General features: G+C 37.4%; 1 protein-coding gene and 1 long non-coding RNA gene across 6 annotated transcripts in view; one reads left to right on the top strand and one right to left on the bottom strand.

Annotated features, from left to right (window-relative positions):
* The window catches only part of LOC120467052 (uncharacterized), a 62,409-nt gene that overhangs the window by 8,763 nt on the left and 34,761 nt on the right, over positions 1–18,885 (top strand). For all 4 annotated transcript variants that reach the window (XR_016146980.1, XR_016146981.1, XR_016146978.1 and 1 more), the window contains exon 2: positions 4,522–4,642. This is a non-coding gene — a long non-coding RNA (uncharacterized LOC120467052). The remainder of the gene's footprint in view (positions 1–4,521; positions 4,643–18,885) is intronic.
* Positions 12,110–18,885, bottom strand: part of ngfrb (nerve growth factor receptor b) — a 51,077-nt gene continuing 44,301 nt past the window's right edge. For both annotated transcript variants that reach the window (XM_089121816.1, XM_039655809.2), the window contains exons 5-6: positions 18,493–18,653; positions 12,110–17,198 (exon numbers count right to left, since the gene is read on the bottom strand). In XM_089121816.1, coding sequence (XP_088977942.1) covers positions 16,870–17,198; positions 18,493–18,653 — 490 coding nt within the window. In that variant the 3' untranslated portion in view covers positions 12,110–16,869. The remainder of the gene's footprint in view (positions 17,199–18,492; positions 18,654–18,885) is intronic.

Below are 18,885 nucleotides of genomic sequence, written 5' to 3'. Positions count from 1 at the left end.
CGTTCTACTGTCTGTAACCGTCTACTACGGGAGAACAGCTGATTTGCCGTAGTCGTTACTACGTGACAGATTAAGACAGTTAATGTTATGTTTTAGGTTATGTGGCATTGAAATCGTTTCTGTATATCATTAAGTGCTAAAATCAACCCTTCTCTTTCTTTTTAAAATCACTTTCTTTTTGTATTTTGTCTGATGATTAAATTATTCCCTATGCTGTCCTCTTTACTGTTGCTTAGTGATTTTTGCGCTCTTTAGCTACGGCAGTTAACTGTTTATTTCCGGCTGCCGTCGGCGTTCTATCAGCAGCTGTTGCTTAAAGTCCCTATTAACTTCACCTTTATTGTCAGCTGCGCTCTCCTCTGCTCTGTGCCCTGAAACAAGGGGGTAATCCATCAGCCGGAAGCTGAAGCTGCCTCCGGGGGCCGCCATTGTAGCGTACTATCACCTGCTGTTAGCATCCCATTGACTTCCATTCATTTTGAATTTGAACGATTCCGATTCCTTGTTTCGATTCCGGTTCCTAACGATTCTCGATTCCGATTCTTTTAAGAGGCAGGGTCAAAAAAAGTTTAGCTAACCTTGCTAACCAATGGCCTTTCTGAAGGAAATAATCCTTTCTGAAGGAAATTTTTTCAAATTAATTTAGAAAAGTGAAGCCACACTTTGGATCGTCGACGTAAGGTACTCATGTTCGACTCGCGTGGTTATGCCAACACTTCTGGTAGACGCTTCTTCGTTGGTGTTGTTCAGCGGTTTCTTCTTCCGCTCGGAAACTAGGAATCGAAATTTTAACTTTTGAACGATTCCGGGAAAAACGAAAAGTTAGTCTCGGTTCCAATCGATACTCGATTCTCGATACCCAACCCTAATCGCAAACAGTAGACGATGATCCACACTTGAGGATTAACTTTTAAGCCACAACAACAGAATTAACCCACGACAGAACATTATGTTTCCAAGAGACATTATTTTTATCATTTATCAGGTATCAGGTTTTTTTTCCTGATACCGCTTTTGGCTTGCTTAGTTGGGGACACTTAATATTTAACAATATTATTGATCTGCCTGCATTGAGACCATGGGAACTGAACTGAGCTGGAGGATGACATCACTGTTTTCTCTAGAGCAGCTATAAGGATAAATTAATTTACTTTTTTACAACAGAAATTAACCATCACTGAACTCACTTAAGCTAGACTGTGCCGCTATTTTCTCTCTGAGCTCTGTATAAATTAAGGTTTTGATTTGACTTGTACCTTTCTTTCTTTGTCCTATTTTCAAATACGTTTTTGCTTCAAAAAGTTTTTAATATTGTGTTTTACCTCATAGGTTGATTTGATTCATGGTTGATTCATGATTGATTCATAGCTCTTAAAAGAAGACTTTTGAAAAAAAAAATACCTAGGAAAAATAGGAAAAAATGTATAGGAAAAATAATTCCGGAATCAAAGCTGCTGAAAAAGTAGGTGTGCACCGTTGCACTCTATTAGTATTAAAAGAGCATTATGACTGTCTCAGAAATGAGAATGTTGCTTTCAAGAGTAATTCTGACTGAGAAACAAAATCAGGTTAGTAATGACTGATCATTTCCTCCATAAATCTCTGTGAATCAGATCTAATTTCAATCCTTATTCGGAAAGAGGGAAGGAGGGTGGAGGCCAGAGAGCTAGGGAACTTTATTTGACCCTATAACAATCGGAAGAAAAACCATCTAATATATTTCTAGTTAAAGTGTTAAGCCTTTTTTTTAAAAAACAAAAGACAATGAATATTACATAGGTGGTACATTTCTTCCTATGACTCTGATACTATGGCTTTTAGAGCCTAAAGATATCTTTAGGCTGTAAAAGCCATAGTCAGACTCATAAAATTCATTGAGACAGTGTACAGTCTGGAAATAGATACATGCGGAACTCAATTTGTCTCTGAGGTCTTTACTGATATGCTCTTTACCCTTATCAAATGAAGCACAAACACCCACTGCAGTGCATTAGAATCTAATGACAAAATACATTTTTAATAAAAGACAAATTTGCTTCTTCTATTTTTCACAGCAATAAATCTGTCATTTATTTAGATGATACTTGTGTGTCAAATACACACCAGTCTTTGTTTTGTGGCATGGTAATTTCCTTTGCTCCTAGTTAGAGTTCTAGAATTAGGTGTCTGTCGTTCTCAGGAGTATAAGGTTCAACAATTAATCAGAAAAAGAAAAGGCACAAGATAACCTCCATGGAATATCTCCAGTGAAAGCTTGTGGTGTCACTTATGGAGATTGGGTTTTTGTAGGACAGTAAGAATGTGTAAAAATACATTTATCTACTCCAGCATGCTTAAATCTCCAGTCCGCAGTTTTTCCTCTTTGTCCCAATTGCAGTCATTTGTGGAATTATCAACTTTACGTGAGTTGTACCTCGACACGGCACAGCGGGGATGAATACAATGTTTTGAGGAGAATGTGCGGCTGTCAGTCATGGCGCGGTGTGGATACTGTTATTCAGTACATCACAGATTCTACTTTTTGGAAGTATGACCAACAAGGAGGGTTGTTGGGTCAAGTAGGGTTGTTGGAAGTAGCAACATGACATCATGACTTTTGCATAAACATATACGCAGTCTACATATGCACATATACATAGTCAGGTGGCGTGTTATCCACGCATTTTGTGCTATCCGCGTGTGTCCACGTGTATGCGTATATGTCTACGCCATTAACGTCCACGTGATTCCGCGTGTCCGAACACGCAGTCAAATCTCCAGTCATAAATGCCATTAACCCCAGTGACGGTTAAGTTTAGGGATGGGGTTGAGGTAAGTCATATCTTTTTTTTACCTAGGATGGTAAGGGAACAGTCATAAATGCCATTAACCCCAGTGACGGTTAGGTTTAGGGACGGGGTTGAGGTAAGTCATATATTTATATAACGTTAAGTCAACGGCGTTCATAAACACGCTGAAAGGCGATTATGCGTCTTGATAGCACGCCAAAAATGGAAATACGAATTGGCGTGTCATACACGCGCTACTTCATGAGATCAGTCTGGAAGTAGGGTTTTCACCCTAATGTCATCTGAACAAGTAAATAACATCCACGTTCCCTTTCAAGGGAACTTGCACTGCATTTGTAACAACACTTTGTGGAACCGAGATTTATCACGGGTGGGGACACACGTGTGTACTGCTTGAGTACCGCCGTGTACAACCGGTCAGGCTTGTGCTCCCCACGGCTTGAAAATTGTTGGCAATAGTGGAAATGGTTTAAATCATACTTATCTAACCGTTATCAGATTGTAGCAGCAAATGAAGAGATGTCTTATCGATCAAAAGTTCAGTATGGCATACCACAAGGCTCAGTATTTGGACCGCTGCTGTTCACTCTGTTCATGCTACCCTTTGGAGATATTATTAGGAAGCATGGCATTAGTTTTCACTGTTATGCTGATGATACTCAGCTGTATATTTCTTCACACCCTGACAAACCAATTCACAAAATTAACAGAATGCATAGCTGATATAAAAATCTGGATGAGTTATTTCCTACTAATTAATTCTGCTAAAATAGAGATTCTGATTATTGAACAAAAAAAACCTTCCTCACAAACTAACCTCGAATACTGTCTAACACATGATGGCTGCTCTGTCAAGTTTTTATCATTAGATATGAACCTGGGTGTGCTCTTTGATACCAATCTTTCATTTGAAATTGTAAAACCACATTTTTCCATCTTAAAAACATATCAAAATTAGGGCTGTCAAGCGATTAATCGCATCCAAAATAAAAGTTTGTGTTTGCATAATATATGTGGGTGCACTGTGTGTAATTATTTTAGATATAAATACACAAACATGCTTGTATATATTAATATTTTCATGTATATAGATTTATGTATAATTTATATTATATATAAATATTTTATAAATAAATACATTTTTTCTTAAATATACATGCATGTGTGTGTATTTATATATATATATATATATATATATATATACAAAATAATTATACACAGTGCACCCACTTATATCATGTAAACACAAACTTTTATTTTGAATGTGATTAATCGCGATTAATCGTTTAACAGCTCTGATCTAAATTACATCATATACTCTCAATGACAAATGTGTAACAGTATTATAGTCTTATATGTTATATTATAGTATTGTAGTGTGTATAACACAGTATAGTCTGTCACGTTTATTGCGAATCTAAATTCTGGCCATTGATAATACCTACAGTAGAATATCAAAATCGACTGCTGGCGGTACATCCTTTTTCTATTTAGCCTCCAAATTTTGGAACGGTCTTCCTAACATAGGGAAGCAGACACACTCTGTCAGTTCAAATCTAGACTAAAAACACATCTCTTTGACCTAGCACGTAACACATTATAGACTTCTATAGTTAGGCTGCATAGATTAGGTCAGCCGGAACCGGGAACACTTCCTATAAATCCTGATGTACTTGTTGCATAATAAGAAGGATGGCGTCTATGCTAATATTAGTCTCTCTGTTTAACGCAGTCCGCCGGATCCAGACCATATCCAGATCTGATGAAGGACCTGCGCCTGGACATGACGACATTGCAGTCCTGAAGTGTCAACTAGTCTCTCCCCTGTGAAGGCCTCTGTCACGTGGCTACGCGTAAGTGATACAAAATTCTGTATTATACATTTTTCAAGTCTTTTTCCTTGGAACCTATTTCATGGTTTGCTTTCTCGAGCCACCAGGCCCTGTTTTGTGCAAATGAGTGGCCGGATCACATTGAGGGTTTTCTGTTAGAACGGTGTAGTGTTAGCGGCCCCTAAGTTAATGACTGATGATCATTGCGACGGTCAGGGGTTAAAGTGGGTCGGAATGGTTCCGAACTGCGTCCCGGCACCTCAGATAAATTAATAAATAAGTAGATTAATTAATTTCAATGAATCTCACTGGTCCCGATATGGGCCGATCAACCGACCGACCAACCTCCCTTCCTGCCCTCTGAATATGAGCGAATACAAATGCGTGAAATGCACTCATGGTGGTTGAGTGCGGTAAGGTTCAACATGACATCGTGACTTTTGCGTAAACATACACGGCAATATCGAGTCAAGTGACGTGTTAGCTTGACGCATTTTGAGCTGTCCGCGTGTATGTCTACGCCATTAACGTCCGCGTCATTCCGCATGTCTGTAAAATGTCCGAGCAAAACAAAGCAGAATGTACATCTACATCTGGGGAGCTATGTTTTTTTTTTCCTAGGATGGTAGGGGAACAGTCATAAATGCCACTAACTCCAGTGACGGTTAGGTTTAGGGACAGGGTTGAGGTAAGTCATATATTTATATATACAGTAATAACGTTAAGTCAACGGCGTTCATAAATACGCTGAAAAGCGATTATGCGTCTTGATTGCACGCCAAAAATGGAAATGCGAATTGGCGTGTCATACACACGCCATTTCATGAGATCAGTCTGTAATGTTTGATATTTCGCCGGACATTTGGTTTCTCTTGCCACTCTTCTATAGGGTTGGCAGTATTACAAAGGTATCAATAGCAGGATCAGTTTTAACCTGCAGTATGTAACCATTGTACACTGTAAAAAATGTGTAAATAAATACTAGTGAAAAAACCCAATGTAATTTACTTGAAAAAGTTAGTTCAGGCAAGAATTTAAAAAACTAAGTATATTCCATATCAGTACTTATTTCAAGCGAGTATAAATGAAAGTGTAATATCAACTCAATAAAATTAAGTAAAAATTACTCAACTTTTCTGATACTGGGGTTCCCATCATGCACTGGACCTTGAATAATTAATGAGGTTCATTTTTCACTGGTTTCCAGCTGTATTTACACTGTTTTATCATTGATTTTTGTTTTCAGTATTAGTAAATTGCCATTTTGTGACATTTCGAGTAAATTTTTTGCTTAAAACGACACATTCAAACACAAAAACGATCCATCAAATGTTACCACCATTGTGTATTGTCTACCAAGTATTGAGGTGTTTGCATTCACATAAGGCTTAAAGTCTGACATGATGTATATATAAATTACTTAGATGATCTAAGTAAAGAAAATACTATAAATGACTAATAAAATTCAAGATAATTGTTTTAGTGAAGTGTAATACAAAGGCAAAGGAAATCGGTATTAATCAACCTTTTACAAGCCGATTTAAAAATTTTTGTAAAGTTTACTTAATTTCACATTCCAAGTAAATTTAACTTAAAGATTTCTAATTAAAGCTACTGATAAATATGTTTAGGTTTTTACTTGGCAAATCTTTGTAAATTTACTAGCATTTTCTGAGTGAGATCATTTAGCAAGGTTTTTTCAAGTAAATCCTTCTCCAAATGTTTTACAGTGTATATCAACATTAAATATTCGTTCAAAATCACCTACGTGCATTAATGCTTATCTCTGAGAATGCTTTAACTTGTTTCCACATCGCATGATGAGAATGTCTGCCAATTTCACCAACTGCGTTAAAATATTATTTAAAATTACTTTTCAAATTTCGAAGCTTGTACAAGGTTCCTTAAAAAGAAAGATGAAGATGATGGGAGAGCAGGTATTAGCAATTATATAATGACAAAAGTCTTTTGAATTTCACTGACTAAACAAAAATACTTCATTAGGTTCCTATCAAATGTGCCCTGATGCTGATTGTAAGTCTTATTTTTAGATTTTTATTTGTTTTTACAAACTGATCGATTACAGTAAAAGAGCAGATTATGTGAATGAGTGAGAGGCAGGTGTTCAAAAACAGGAAGCTCACTCCTTACAAACACTGATAAAAGTGCACATCCAGACCCAGTCCTGCTTGCTCTTTCTCTGTTCTGAGCTCATGTGAAGTCGAGAGCTGTCACAGGACACACACAGCCAGAGACTTCTTCTACAGACATCAATTCAGTTATCTAAAATGTAACTTGAATTAGTGTTTATGCATGCTTTCTGCTGTTGTCAGGAGTGGCATGACAGGACAAGCAAACAAGTTTCTACGGCTAATTCCTGGCAGCTTTAGTGCCCTAGTACATAAGACAATAAACTAAAACAGACTGAGCAGGAATATGAAAGCCCAGCATTCCATTAAACTAAACAACTTCCATCAAACTGTACAAACTATAATCGACCAATTCTATGAAAGTGCCTTTAATAATATGTTACTGATGCCAAAAGAAAAAAAGCTGTTTAAGCCCTGTCACACTTTTCTGTTGTTGTTGAAAGGTTTTGATTGTCAGTCAACTGGTTGAGTAGGTTTCTTGTGAGGGTGGAGTATAGTAAATACCAGAGAAAGGGGTTATGACAGATGTTTTAGGCCTGCTCAAGCCTGAGAGTTTTCATACCTTTCCATAGGGATCTAGGAATAACTCTTTGTTATTCATAAACTCTAGAAATAACAATAGGTTATCACCCTTGAGTAAAATTCTTTGACTCATATGTCATTTTGCCCTGTTGATCTGTTACATTACTAAAATGATATAATATATGATATGATATCTCATTCTTACTTTTCTTGCGATTGTGAGTTATAAACTTGGAACTGCAAGAAATAAAGTCAGAATTATGAGATCAAAAGTCTATTTTTTATATTTGTATTTTTCTTTGCAAAAACTATTTTCTATAGATGTTATAAGCATGATATTGAATTTCAACAATTTTGTTGAGTTATTGTGCAATGCAAAATGTTACATTTTGTATATTTTTAAATGTTATCAGTCAAACTCCAATCAAATCCCCAAAATTATCATCCTAAAACATCCTAAAGTTTTTTTTTTCTTTTCAAAAATGCTTTAAGTAGTTTCTGAGAAATTGCAGCATTTTTTGTTTTTCCTCCAGTTACCAAGAATCTATTCTAATCTATAAAAATCATTTAATCTTAAAATCAGGAAGGCTATAAAAAGAAATCTAAGTGCTTCCTCAGTTTCCTGACTGAAATGTAATTTTGAAATGGATGTCAAAGGAACTTACGGTGAAAGACTATAAAAATATATTAAACACTTCCTGATTGCAGCTTCCATTTTCTTAAATGTCATTAAGAACTGAGTCAAGAGGAACTTGAAGATGAGGAAAATCTCCAGCAGAGATTTATATAATAATAACTGCGGTCGGCACTGCTACCAGAATCTATGAAACACATGCTATCATTTGCCAAAGATTTCTGCACACATCTATATTATTACCATTACAGCTTTATTTTAAATGATTGACAAGTAAAGTTCAGTCATGGTTAGAATATTCCTCCCTCTTATTATTGAATCAATAAAGATTTTATGAGGCCAGATTTGTATCAAACACTGGTTGGAAGAGCAGGAAATCCAGAGGGTTAATGCACTATTAACCATTTTATTGTTTGGTCTGCAAACCACAGTCCTTTAATTGCACTTCAGAATCTTTTGGCTGTGCACATGCTGCATCAGGAGCCAAGGGATCCCGATTATTTCGCTCAATAGCAAAGAGAAGTACGAGCAAAAACGCACACACAAAAAAGACAAACACACATTCCTCTCCAATTTAGTAAATGCCTTCCAGAGCACTACATGGCATGGCCACCACATGTTTATTTGTCTGTTTTTGTCAACGAAGGAAAAAAATACAAAACTGATATGGTGCTTGGAAATTGTCTCATGGATCCAGGCTTTTAACTATCTGCATATCAGAGTCTGGTCCACACTGGAGGGCTTTCTGGCCAAGAAACATCCAAGAGAATGCTTGACTGATGTGTAAAGCCATCAGTCACAGTTTTTTATTTGTTGTTTACATGCCATTAAAAATAGTTTTTTTGTATTAGGATACAGCACAGTAAATTATTATAAACCGTTGTTCGCAATATCTTTCTATTCAAAAGTTTTGAATTGTACTGATTATTCTTAGTTTAGAAAACAGCACTGAAAAGCGGAATAGTTCCAGAACACATAAAAAGAAGAACACATAAAGAAAGAAATGCAAGTAAGCTTTTAAGCTCTTGCAATGGCCTATGTATATGGTGTTTTTTAAGAGTGACTATTGTGGTCATTTGGAGCTGGGTGAAGTTTCTTCAGTAATTCTACTTAATTAGTCATTTTATTTCTACTAAAATGACACTTGTGAATGTAACGAGGCAGCAGAGAAGGAGGAAGCACAAACCAAATGCAAGCACACATTTTAATTTACAAACATGTGATCCAAGGCAAAAGACAGAACAAGGACTTCAGGACAGGAACAACAACAAAAATTGATTCAACAAGATGCTGAAAGCATTCTTTAGAAATGTTGGCCCATATTGATAGGATAGCATCTTGCAGTTGATGGAGATTTGTGGGATGCACATCTAGGGCACGAAGCTCCTGTTCCACCCAAGCGGCAACCTCCCCATCTCTCTTGAAGCCAACACGGAAGTGAATTAAACTGCAATTTATCGAGTGGCCGCTTGAGGCAGGCTGCAGAAGCGAGTCAAATCTGTATCTCCCCCATGTTAAAATGCCCAACTTTACAGCAGAAAAAAACATGTTTACAGCCTGGAGCAAAGTGGCTTTGATCTATAGAGCTCATTTTTCCCTTCATGACAACTGTGAGGAGGGTGAATTTTTTTACAACTCATCTGTTTAAATTATATTTAAGCCTTAAAATTCTGCATAATTAAGGGCGTGGCCACTTGAGTGACAGGTGGATTCATGCTGCCGCTTTCACTGCTAGTCGTTTGTCTGCTGTCTGTTAGCGTCACCCTCAGCTGTGTTTGTGCTTTTCCGGGATTATTTCATACAATTTAATACATGTATTGTACCTTCGCCCGTGCACGCCGTTGGATTCCGTCATGTTGAGTATGGACGGAGAGAACAACCAGCGCCGTGTTTCCAGCTGTTTCCCTCGCATGCACTAATGGATGTCTGATGATTTCAGTGCTTTCTCTCCGTCCATGCAATAGATGCACACCCTTGAATGAGCGTGGATTTTTAGTTCATTTACTTGAAGTTCTGAGGTAATATCTTTGGTTTGACCCATATCTGAGAAACTGAGAGGCGGCCAAAATCGGATTGTAAAATGGACTGAATTAAAGCTCTTTACGAACTTGACGTGAGATGCCGACTGACATGTGTGCTTGCCTTGAATCACTGTCACATGCACAAGCTTTGAGCAATATTGTAAGTAATTAATACATTTTAAACTAGCAGAATAATAATGCATCACGATGCACATAGTTTACTGCTTGTATGTGAGAAATGTGTGTGATCTGTGTTAATGTATTTGTATACATGCTCTTAACTAATTTCCCCTTGTGAGATTAATAAAGTTGATAAAAAAGTAAAGTAAATAGTCTCACTTTTAGTTACGTCTTAACTATTATAATATTTCGAAGGGCAAAACATGAACTTTAACCATTGGCTTTACTTTTTCAATCAGCTGTCTTCAGCGGCAGTAGCATAGCATTAGCACCTCAGCTCCACCCGCGTCCCGCCTCTTTGCCCATTTTAATTTATCCGGTAGTGACGAGAGGTGACGCACTGCCAAGATGGCGACGGCCGGCCCCGCCCACTTTAGTCTTCAAAAACGCTCTTCAGAAAACTTTGGGTGACGTCACGGACACTACGTCCATATTTTTTTTACAGTCTATGGTTCCACCACATCCCAAAGATGCTCTATTGGGTTGAGATCTGGTGACTGTGGGGGCCATTTTAGTACAGTCAACTCATTGTCATGTTCAAGAAACCAGTTTGAAATGATTCAAGTTTTGTGACATGGTGCATTATCCTGCTGGAAGTAGCCATCAGAGGATGGGCATGGTCAGAAACAATGCTCAGGTAGGCCGTCGCATTTAAACGATGCCCAATTGGCACTAAGGGGCCTAAAGTGTGCCAAGAAAACATCCCCCACACCATTATACCACCACCACCAGCCTGCACAGTGGTAACAAGGCATGATGGATCCATGTTCTCATTCTGTTTACACCAAATTCTGACTTTACTGAATGACTTGAGACTCATCAGACCAGGAAACATTTTTCCAGACTTCAACTGTCCAATTTTAATGAGCTCTTGTAAATTGTAGCCTCTTTTTCCTATTTGCAGTGGAGATGAGTGGTACCCGGTGGGGTCTTCTGCTGTTGTAGCTCATCCGCCTCAAGGTTGTGTGTGTTGTGGCTTCACAAATGCTTTGCTGCATACCTCGGTTGTAGCGAGTGGTTATTTCAGTCAAAGTTGCTCTTCTATCAGCTTGAATCAGTCGGCCCATTCTCCTCTGACCTCTAGCATCAACACGGCATTTTCGCCCACAGGACTGCCGCATACTCGATGTTTTTTCCCTTTTCACGCCATTCTTTATAAGCCCAGAAATGGTTGTGTGTGAATCCCAGTAACTGAGCAGATTGTGAAATACTCAGACCGGCCCATCTGGCACCAACAACCATGTCACACTCAAAATTGCTTAAATCACCTTTCTTTCCCATTCTGACATTCAGTTTGGAGTTCAGGAGTTTGTCTTGAGCAGGACCACACCCCTAAATGCGTTGAAGCAACTGCCATGTGATTGGTTAATTAGATAATTGCATTAATGAGAAATTGAACAGGTGTTCCTAATAATCGTTTAGGTGAGTGTACATCCTTCAGTCATTGTGGGAACTCTCCATAGACAATGGTTTTTATACTATACAAATGGTATATTCTTTCCATTTACACTAACCCGACCCATCACAAAAAAACTTTATGAATTTTTACATTTTCAAAAAAACTGAAATGAAAACTTATATGATATATAAGCTTGTTTCCTCGCGAGGACCTCGATTTAGGTCCCCACATTGACACACACACACACACACACACAGGAATGCTTGCTCCAATGACAGTCTGTTTATTGGCCCAGAACTGAACATCACAGGGGGATAAGACATCCGTTGTGTCAACAGTTTCCCTAATACCCAAAATCCACAGAGACATTTGTGCAGATGTGAGAACTACAGGTCAGATGAACTCAATAGTGTTAGGAGACCTGAAACACCAGTGAAATTCATCAAAATAAATGATACGTGAAAACTTAAAACAAGTCATTTTAAACAAATGTTAACACTTTTAACATTTTAAGAAAACTTTTATTTAAAGTGGCAGCATATTTGTGTGTAATTGTGAAAAAAACGTCAGACAAATGTACAGTTGCAATCTTATTTAGTTTATTATTTCTTGTTTGTAATAGTAACTGCATTAAACCTACTTGATGAATTCTAGTAAATTCACATTTATATGAGACAGTGTACATAACAGTAAATACAAGTAACATTCAGTATGGTTTCTTCTTGCAGAACCTGTGTCCAAAAAAGCCCAACAAAACCTCTCATGCTCCTCACACTCATCTCACAAACACTCCTCCACCAAGTGCAAGTTTCTTGGATTTTCAATAGTCTCGAATGGTTTCTGATCAACTCCATATTCCAGCAACTATACAAGTATATTTAAGTTGATTGTCAGAGAGCAATGTGCCACATTAGACCATCCATCTCAGAGATATGTCCTCTGATATTGCGTAAAAAAATTACCTGCAGATAAATTTAAACCAAAACATGTTTGCATGTTGTTCAAATAATAAAGATGATGTTATACAATACAATATTGGCAAAACAGTATAAAGGACAATGTTGAGGAAGTAAACCATGGCAAATCATGTGACTTTCTTTGAGCTTGTGTTTGCGGTTTTAGGTTGGCTTTTATTTAACATAAAAAAATTAGCAAAATGAAAGCTGTTATCCTACACAAAGCAAAATTATGTACATACTAAACAGAACAAAAACAACACTGACCTGATATTAATCTCAGGCATTTGTTATACAAATGTATATTATACTTTGTAAGTGCTACAAAAAAAAAAAAAAAAAAAATTAATAGTGAATTAAAAAGAGAAAACAATCACACCAGAAATGTAGAATGCCTTCATTTTAAGATACAAATTACAGTATGTTTGAAGTGTTCCAAAAATGTATAGCCAAAAAAAAAGTTAATCAGTATTTAATATTCAAAAATATTAATAATATACACAGCTGCATTGCTTTTCAAACTGAATGGACATCACAAGGATCTATGAATACTGACAATCATGCAGCTACTGAATTTTAATGTTATATTCTGCACAAGTAAATCCAACACCTCTCCCCTCTCAAACTGACCTTCTTTCATACTTGTAAAAAAGCTCTTTTGAGTCCAAATGTCTGTGCTGAAGTTAACTTCAGCTAGTGCTTCCATAACACTCCATTATAAGGCCACTGATACTAAACATGGGACATTGACAGATGAGCAAATCTCCACACAAACCCTGAGAAATTATACATCCCTGGAGATTTCTTTTTGAATTGATTTACTTGTCATCAAAAAAAAAAGCACTGTATCACCAATAAATCAGTTGGATCACTTCAATTCTTGGTAAACGTGTCGCTGAATCTTAGAGTCCAACATTACAATAAAGTGAGTTGTCCTGGTTCTGAAGTCCTTCAGTGTTCCCACACTTCTGACCAACCAACGACCAATCCACTTTTTAAAATTTCCTGATTCAGCCAGGTTTTCCATGACCGTGGGAACCCTGTATTATGCCTTCAAAAGAGTCGTTTAATCACCCTTGACGGTCATATCAGTCAGTGGTTAATTTTACAAGGAAGCTTGTTTCTTTGTTCTGTGTTTATGGGTGTATTTGTGTCTAACATTTTTCTATGTGGGTCACAGACTGCATGGCCAAGTGCTTTTGTCATGGTGATGACCTGAGCCAGGTAGTGACCAGTGTCTGGTTACCGCTATAATAAAGAAAAAAGTAAAAAAGAAAAAGAAACCGCTATCATCTTTCAGCCGGACCACCAGGACGACAAAACCTCCTGCTCATTAATTGAGTCACCTGCCCAAAAAGATGCAGAGATCATACAATGAAAATACTTAAGTGGTGTCTGTTTATGTCGCCATCAATTACATTATTGCTCATACTTAAAAGGAGTAGTTCACTTTTAAAAAAACTTTTGCTGATAATTTACTCACCCCCATGTCATCCAAGATGTCCACGTCTTTCTTTCTTCAGTCGAAAAAGAAATTAAGGTTTTTGATGAAAACATTCCAGCATTTTTCTCCATATAATGCACTTTAGTGAGAACCAAGCGTTTCAAGGTCCAAAAGACAGTTTCAGTGCAAACTGTTCAAAGAGCTTTAAATGATTCCAGACGATGAATAAGGGTCTTATCAAGCGAAACGATCGCTCATTTAAAAAATAAATAACAAAGGTTTAAGTTTTATAAGCACAAATGCTCGCCTTGCTCGTGACTCTCCTGTTCAAAATGAACAAATCTTTTTCCAAGTCAATTCATTCATTTCGTTTGTTGAATGAGCCAACTGACACGAAAAAAAGATTCGTTCATTTTGATGAACGAGTTTGAACAGGAGAGTCACGAACGCGCATCACAAAACAGAGCAAGGGGACCATTTGAGCTTTTTTTTTTAAATAAGTGATCGTTTTGCTTGATAAGACCCTTGTTCATCGTCTGGAATCGTTTAAAGCCCTTTGAACAGTTTGCACTGAAACTCTCATTTGGACCTTGAACCGTTTGGTGCCCAGTAAAGTGCATTATATTGAGAAAAATCCTGGAATGTTTTCATCAAAAACCTTTCGACTTTTCGATTTCTTTACGACTGAAGAAAGAATGACATGGACATCTTTCATGACATAGGGGTAAGTAAATTATCAGCAAAAGTTTTTTTTTGTTTTTTTTAAGTGAACTACTCCTTTAAGTAAGATTGTTTGCTATATTTTAAGCCATATCAAGACCTTGCAATCACCCATGGGCAAATACATCTTCTGAAACTGTAAAGATCTAGATAAAGAGACAGTGTCTTCCTGTAGTTTGACCCCTCTCTGATGTTTCTCTTTTTTTTTTCCTACCATTTCATCTCTCTGCATCACATCTGATGGTTTAACTCTTACCTAAATGTTACCAAGATTGGGTTGACCAAGAAATACAGTTGGCAAGTCATGGCAGAGTTGCTACAAAGACCCATAAATGTACACAATATATGCTAGAGAATGTCACAACTCCATACTATCTAATTTTGTCAATGTTTGTTCAGGGACTTATCTTGATTTTCATTTCACTCCACGGTTCCCGTAGTTCCTGAGTTTAGTTCCTTTTTTTCTTGGTTGTCGTGCATTTTAATTAGGTTCTCATTTGTTTCTATATAGTTTCTGATTATGTTCACCTGTGTCTTGTTTAGTTGCTTGTTTGCTCTATTTACATCCACCTTTTTCCTAATGAGCCTACTGCGTTTTAGATTATGGGAGGCACTTCTGGTTTGGGGAAGTTCCACTCAAAAAGTTCTAAAATTAAGGAATCTTTTTCCGAGTCAATTCGTTCATTTCGGTCATTGAATGAACCAAATGACTCGAAAAAAGATTTGTTCATTTTGATAAACAAGTTCGAACAGGAGAGTCACGAACGCGCATCATAGAACAGAGCAAGGCGACCATTTGAGCTTATAAAACTTAAACTTTGTTATATTTTTTTTAATGAGCGATCGTTTCTCTTGATAAGACCCTTATTCATCGTCTGGAATCGTTTAAAGCCCTTTGAACAGTTTGCATTTTGTACTGAAACTGTCTTTTGGACCTTGAACAGTTTGGTTCCCATTGAAGTCCATTATAAGGAGAAAAATCCTGGAATGTTTTCATCAAAAACCTTAATTTCTTTTCGACTGAACAAAGAAAGACATGGATATCTTGGATGACGTGGGTGAGTAAATTATCAGCAAAAGTTTTTTTTTTTAAAGTGAACTACTCCTTTAATTTACAATTCAGAATAATTTACTGGAAAGCACAAAGAATCTTTTGTTTTTCTCCCCAAATCCTCACGATTCATTCCAGGAACTTTAAAATGTAGGTTCTCCCATAATTCCTGCAAAACGTCATGGGGCGTAAGAAAAAGGTGGATAGACCTGCGTTTTAGTTCCCTTTTGTCTGATCTTTTCAATGTATTGGTTTGCTCCTGTGGGTTTCCAGTGTTCTCCTGTGTTCAAGAGTGCTTTTTGTTCTCATTTAATAAATGTATCGCTAGCATTTAGACTTCACTACAACTCTTTTTGCCATCCAACCAAATCGCGACACCTAATACTACTTGGCACAAGTAGCAATAGCAAGTAGTAAATCGTGGTTCATGGTTTAGTTTACAATCAAATCAGCAATAAACTGACAACAGTGGCATCATAAATCTAGCTTTCTTTAGCTCACATAACAGAAAAACATTTCCACAGCCTCCATATTGAGCATTGTGATTTATATTTTTCATTGTTCTATGACTGGTCCTTCTCCTCATCCTCTCACTGGTTGTATTTAAAGCACAGGAGCATTAACTGTGAACATGAGGGGTCAAGCTCTGATGCGATATAATCAGTGGATATGGTACACTTAGCAAATGACTGAACTGGCCACATTTGACATATCATTAGCATATGCGTTATGGATGTTACATAGCAGTTTCTATACTGTATAGAGGCAGACAAATGGAATTTTAGAATGAAAATAAACCTATCAAGAGTAATTATTGGTAGGATAAAGTTGGATGTGATGTGTAGTTTGTATATTTGCTGTATTGAAGTGTGTTAAATGTAAAATTACTGATTTTGAGTATCTTCAGGAAAAACATGAATATCCATGTTCAAGTCCACTTTCCTCAAATTAAAGGAACATGCAAACAATATTTAGAGAACAATGCATTATTTGCACATAGTTTGGTCATAATCGAGGGTTTAAAGGGAAACGGCACTTGAGTTTACAGCCTAAAGTTAAGAATATAGTGATACAACTTCATCAGTGATGCATCGAGATCGAATTATGCTGAAGGCAATGTAAGGGGAGTATTTGGGAGCACACTTGAAAGTGTGATTTTGTGTTTGTTCTCTCATACGGTTGATGTAGCAGTTGGTTTGACCGTGATGCTCTGCGCAATATCCTCCCTATTGATCTTCTTCAGTGCTGTACAAAGCGTATCAATATTAGCTGAATCCTGGCTCGCCCAATGGGACAGAAGGGCTTGGATGGGCCTCTCTTCCTGCTTGAAATTAGCAATGTGTTCTTCTTTGTATCCAAGTAGCCCTGCCAGACTGCACCAATCGGTTTCCTCGTTGGCCCCTGACTCCTCCCCTTCACAGGTACAATTTAGCAGTTTCTCAACCTCCTCCCGTGTGTGTAAGGGCAAGGACAGGGCTGAACTTCCATCTATCTTGACCACTAAAACAAAGAGAATACATTTAGCCATCTGGATTGATATAGTTAAAACAAGACTATAAAGAAGCATTTCTCCGTATTTGCTCTGCAACAGCAGCAGCGTAGCAGATCTAGTCCGTCAAGGGCAAATACATTAACATTGTCATATCTGTTAACATACCAAACCATCCAGGAGGTGTGTGGTATGCAGTTCGTTTAAGCGACGAAAGCTCAGTATTCACAAGTCATTTGAGGGAAACAGTTCAGGGACTGGTTAATTAAAATGAACATTATAGCCTCTTGTCATTTCAGGTGTAACATAAAGCTTACATAATAAAATGTTGGGGATACACATTTTGCAAAGCGACTTTAATTTTCCGTGCCAGTTACAGAGGGATTTGTGGGATCGGATTGACAACAGCTTATAATATTGTTATGAATCATCATTGTTGTCTTGTCTTGTCACTGGTTTGTTGCCATTTGGTTGGTTTCAGGAGAAAGAAAAACTGTCTATATACTGTATGTATATATTATGATGACCTAAGCTAGAGGTCTGCAAAAATGTTGTCATGAAGTGCAATTTAAGTTAAATAACCACATTTTAAAAGTTCATAAATGTGTTAATCGAAAGATTAACACACTTTACAGTTGAAACCTGATGCTATGACAAAACGTTCTTAGTTACCTAAAAAAATAGTGGAGAACCTTAAAGCATATGTCACAAGCATATTGACATTTAATATGTCAAATTCCTACAACTTGGTTTGTTTTCAGGTTTAAATTAGTCTTTGGATAACAGATTTCCAATGTGACCCAACTGAACCCCACTACAACAGTGTTTGCACATCAACATAATTATGTTTAATAGGACTCTATATTAGTTGAATATCTCCGAAATGTATAGCATTAATTAATTATTTTCTCAAAGGTACAATAAGCACTCAAGGGTAATTCCACCGGTGGAGACATGAATATGTATTGAAAGTGGGTCATATAGTAGAATAGCATCAAATTTCTAATTTGGGTCCTTCTTGGCCAATAAAAGACAAATTACTTTTTAGAGCTTATGGATTGTAGACAACAATCCCCATATTGCATTGCAATGCTCAGCCTGGATTTCTAACAATGGAAAGCTAAATGCAAATGGGTGGAGTGTCCCTTTAATAAAACAAGCTGTGTTACTATGAGAAATGATTACCTCAAAATGTAGATCTGTATGCAGGTGTGAGGTACTTTATCTGAATGAAAAACACCTCTCACAAGCACTTGCCAGCGATTACCATGGGTTGCCGAACCGCCCTGACCTAAAGGTTTGTACCTGTATGTGGAGGCCCCTGGCCCTCCTGCAGGCTCTGACTGTCCACTGAGATGCCGCTGTCACTGTGGAGTTTCTCTCCCTCCGGAGAAGGAGTCTGACTGGGGTTTGCACTGCAAGCTCTGTTATTGGCTCCTTGCTTATTCTGCTTACAACTGTTCCACCTGAAAGACATCAAGGCAAACATCAGAAGTTTGTATTGTCAAATGGCAAAATTACCCGGAACAATTTGTCCTAAGATCCTGTTGCTGTCTGCGATCCCATCGCGTTCTAAAGTACCATGAAGATTATGCTTATTGGCCCGGTGACGTAGGACTGTGCGCGTCCAGTTCCCGCTGGATTTTGTCCTCTGCATATATAAGCTTAATAAAGCCTGAACCATGTCGTCACCATATA

This window comes from Pimephales promelas, chromosome 17, assembly GCF_988280905.1.
Source record: "Pimephales promelas chromosome 17, fPimPro1.hap1.1, whole genome shotgun sequence".
In the NCBI taxonomy this organism is placed as follows: domain Eukaryota; kingdom Metazoa; phylum Chordata; class Actinopteri; order Cypriniformes; family Leuciscidae; genus Pimephales; species Pimephales promelas.
Note: the sequence above shows the minus strand (reverse complement) of the source record. Positions and strands in the feature narration are given on the sequence as shown.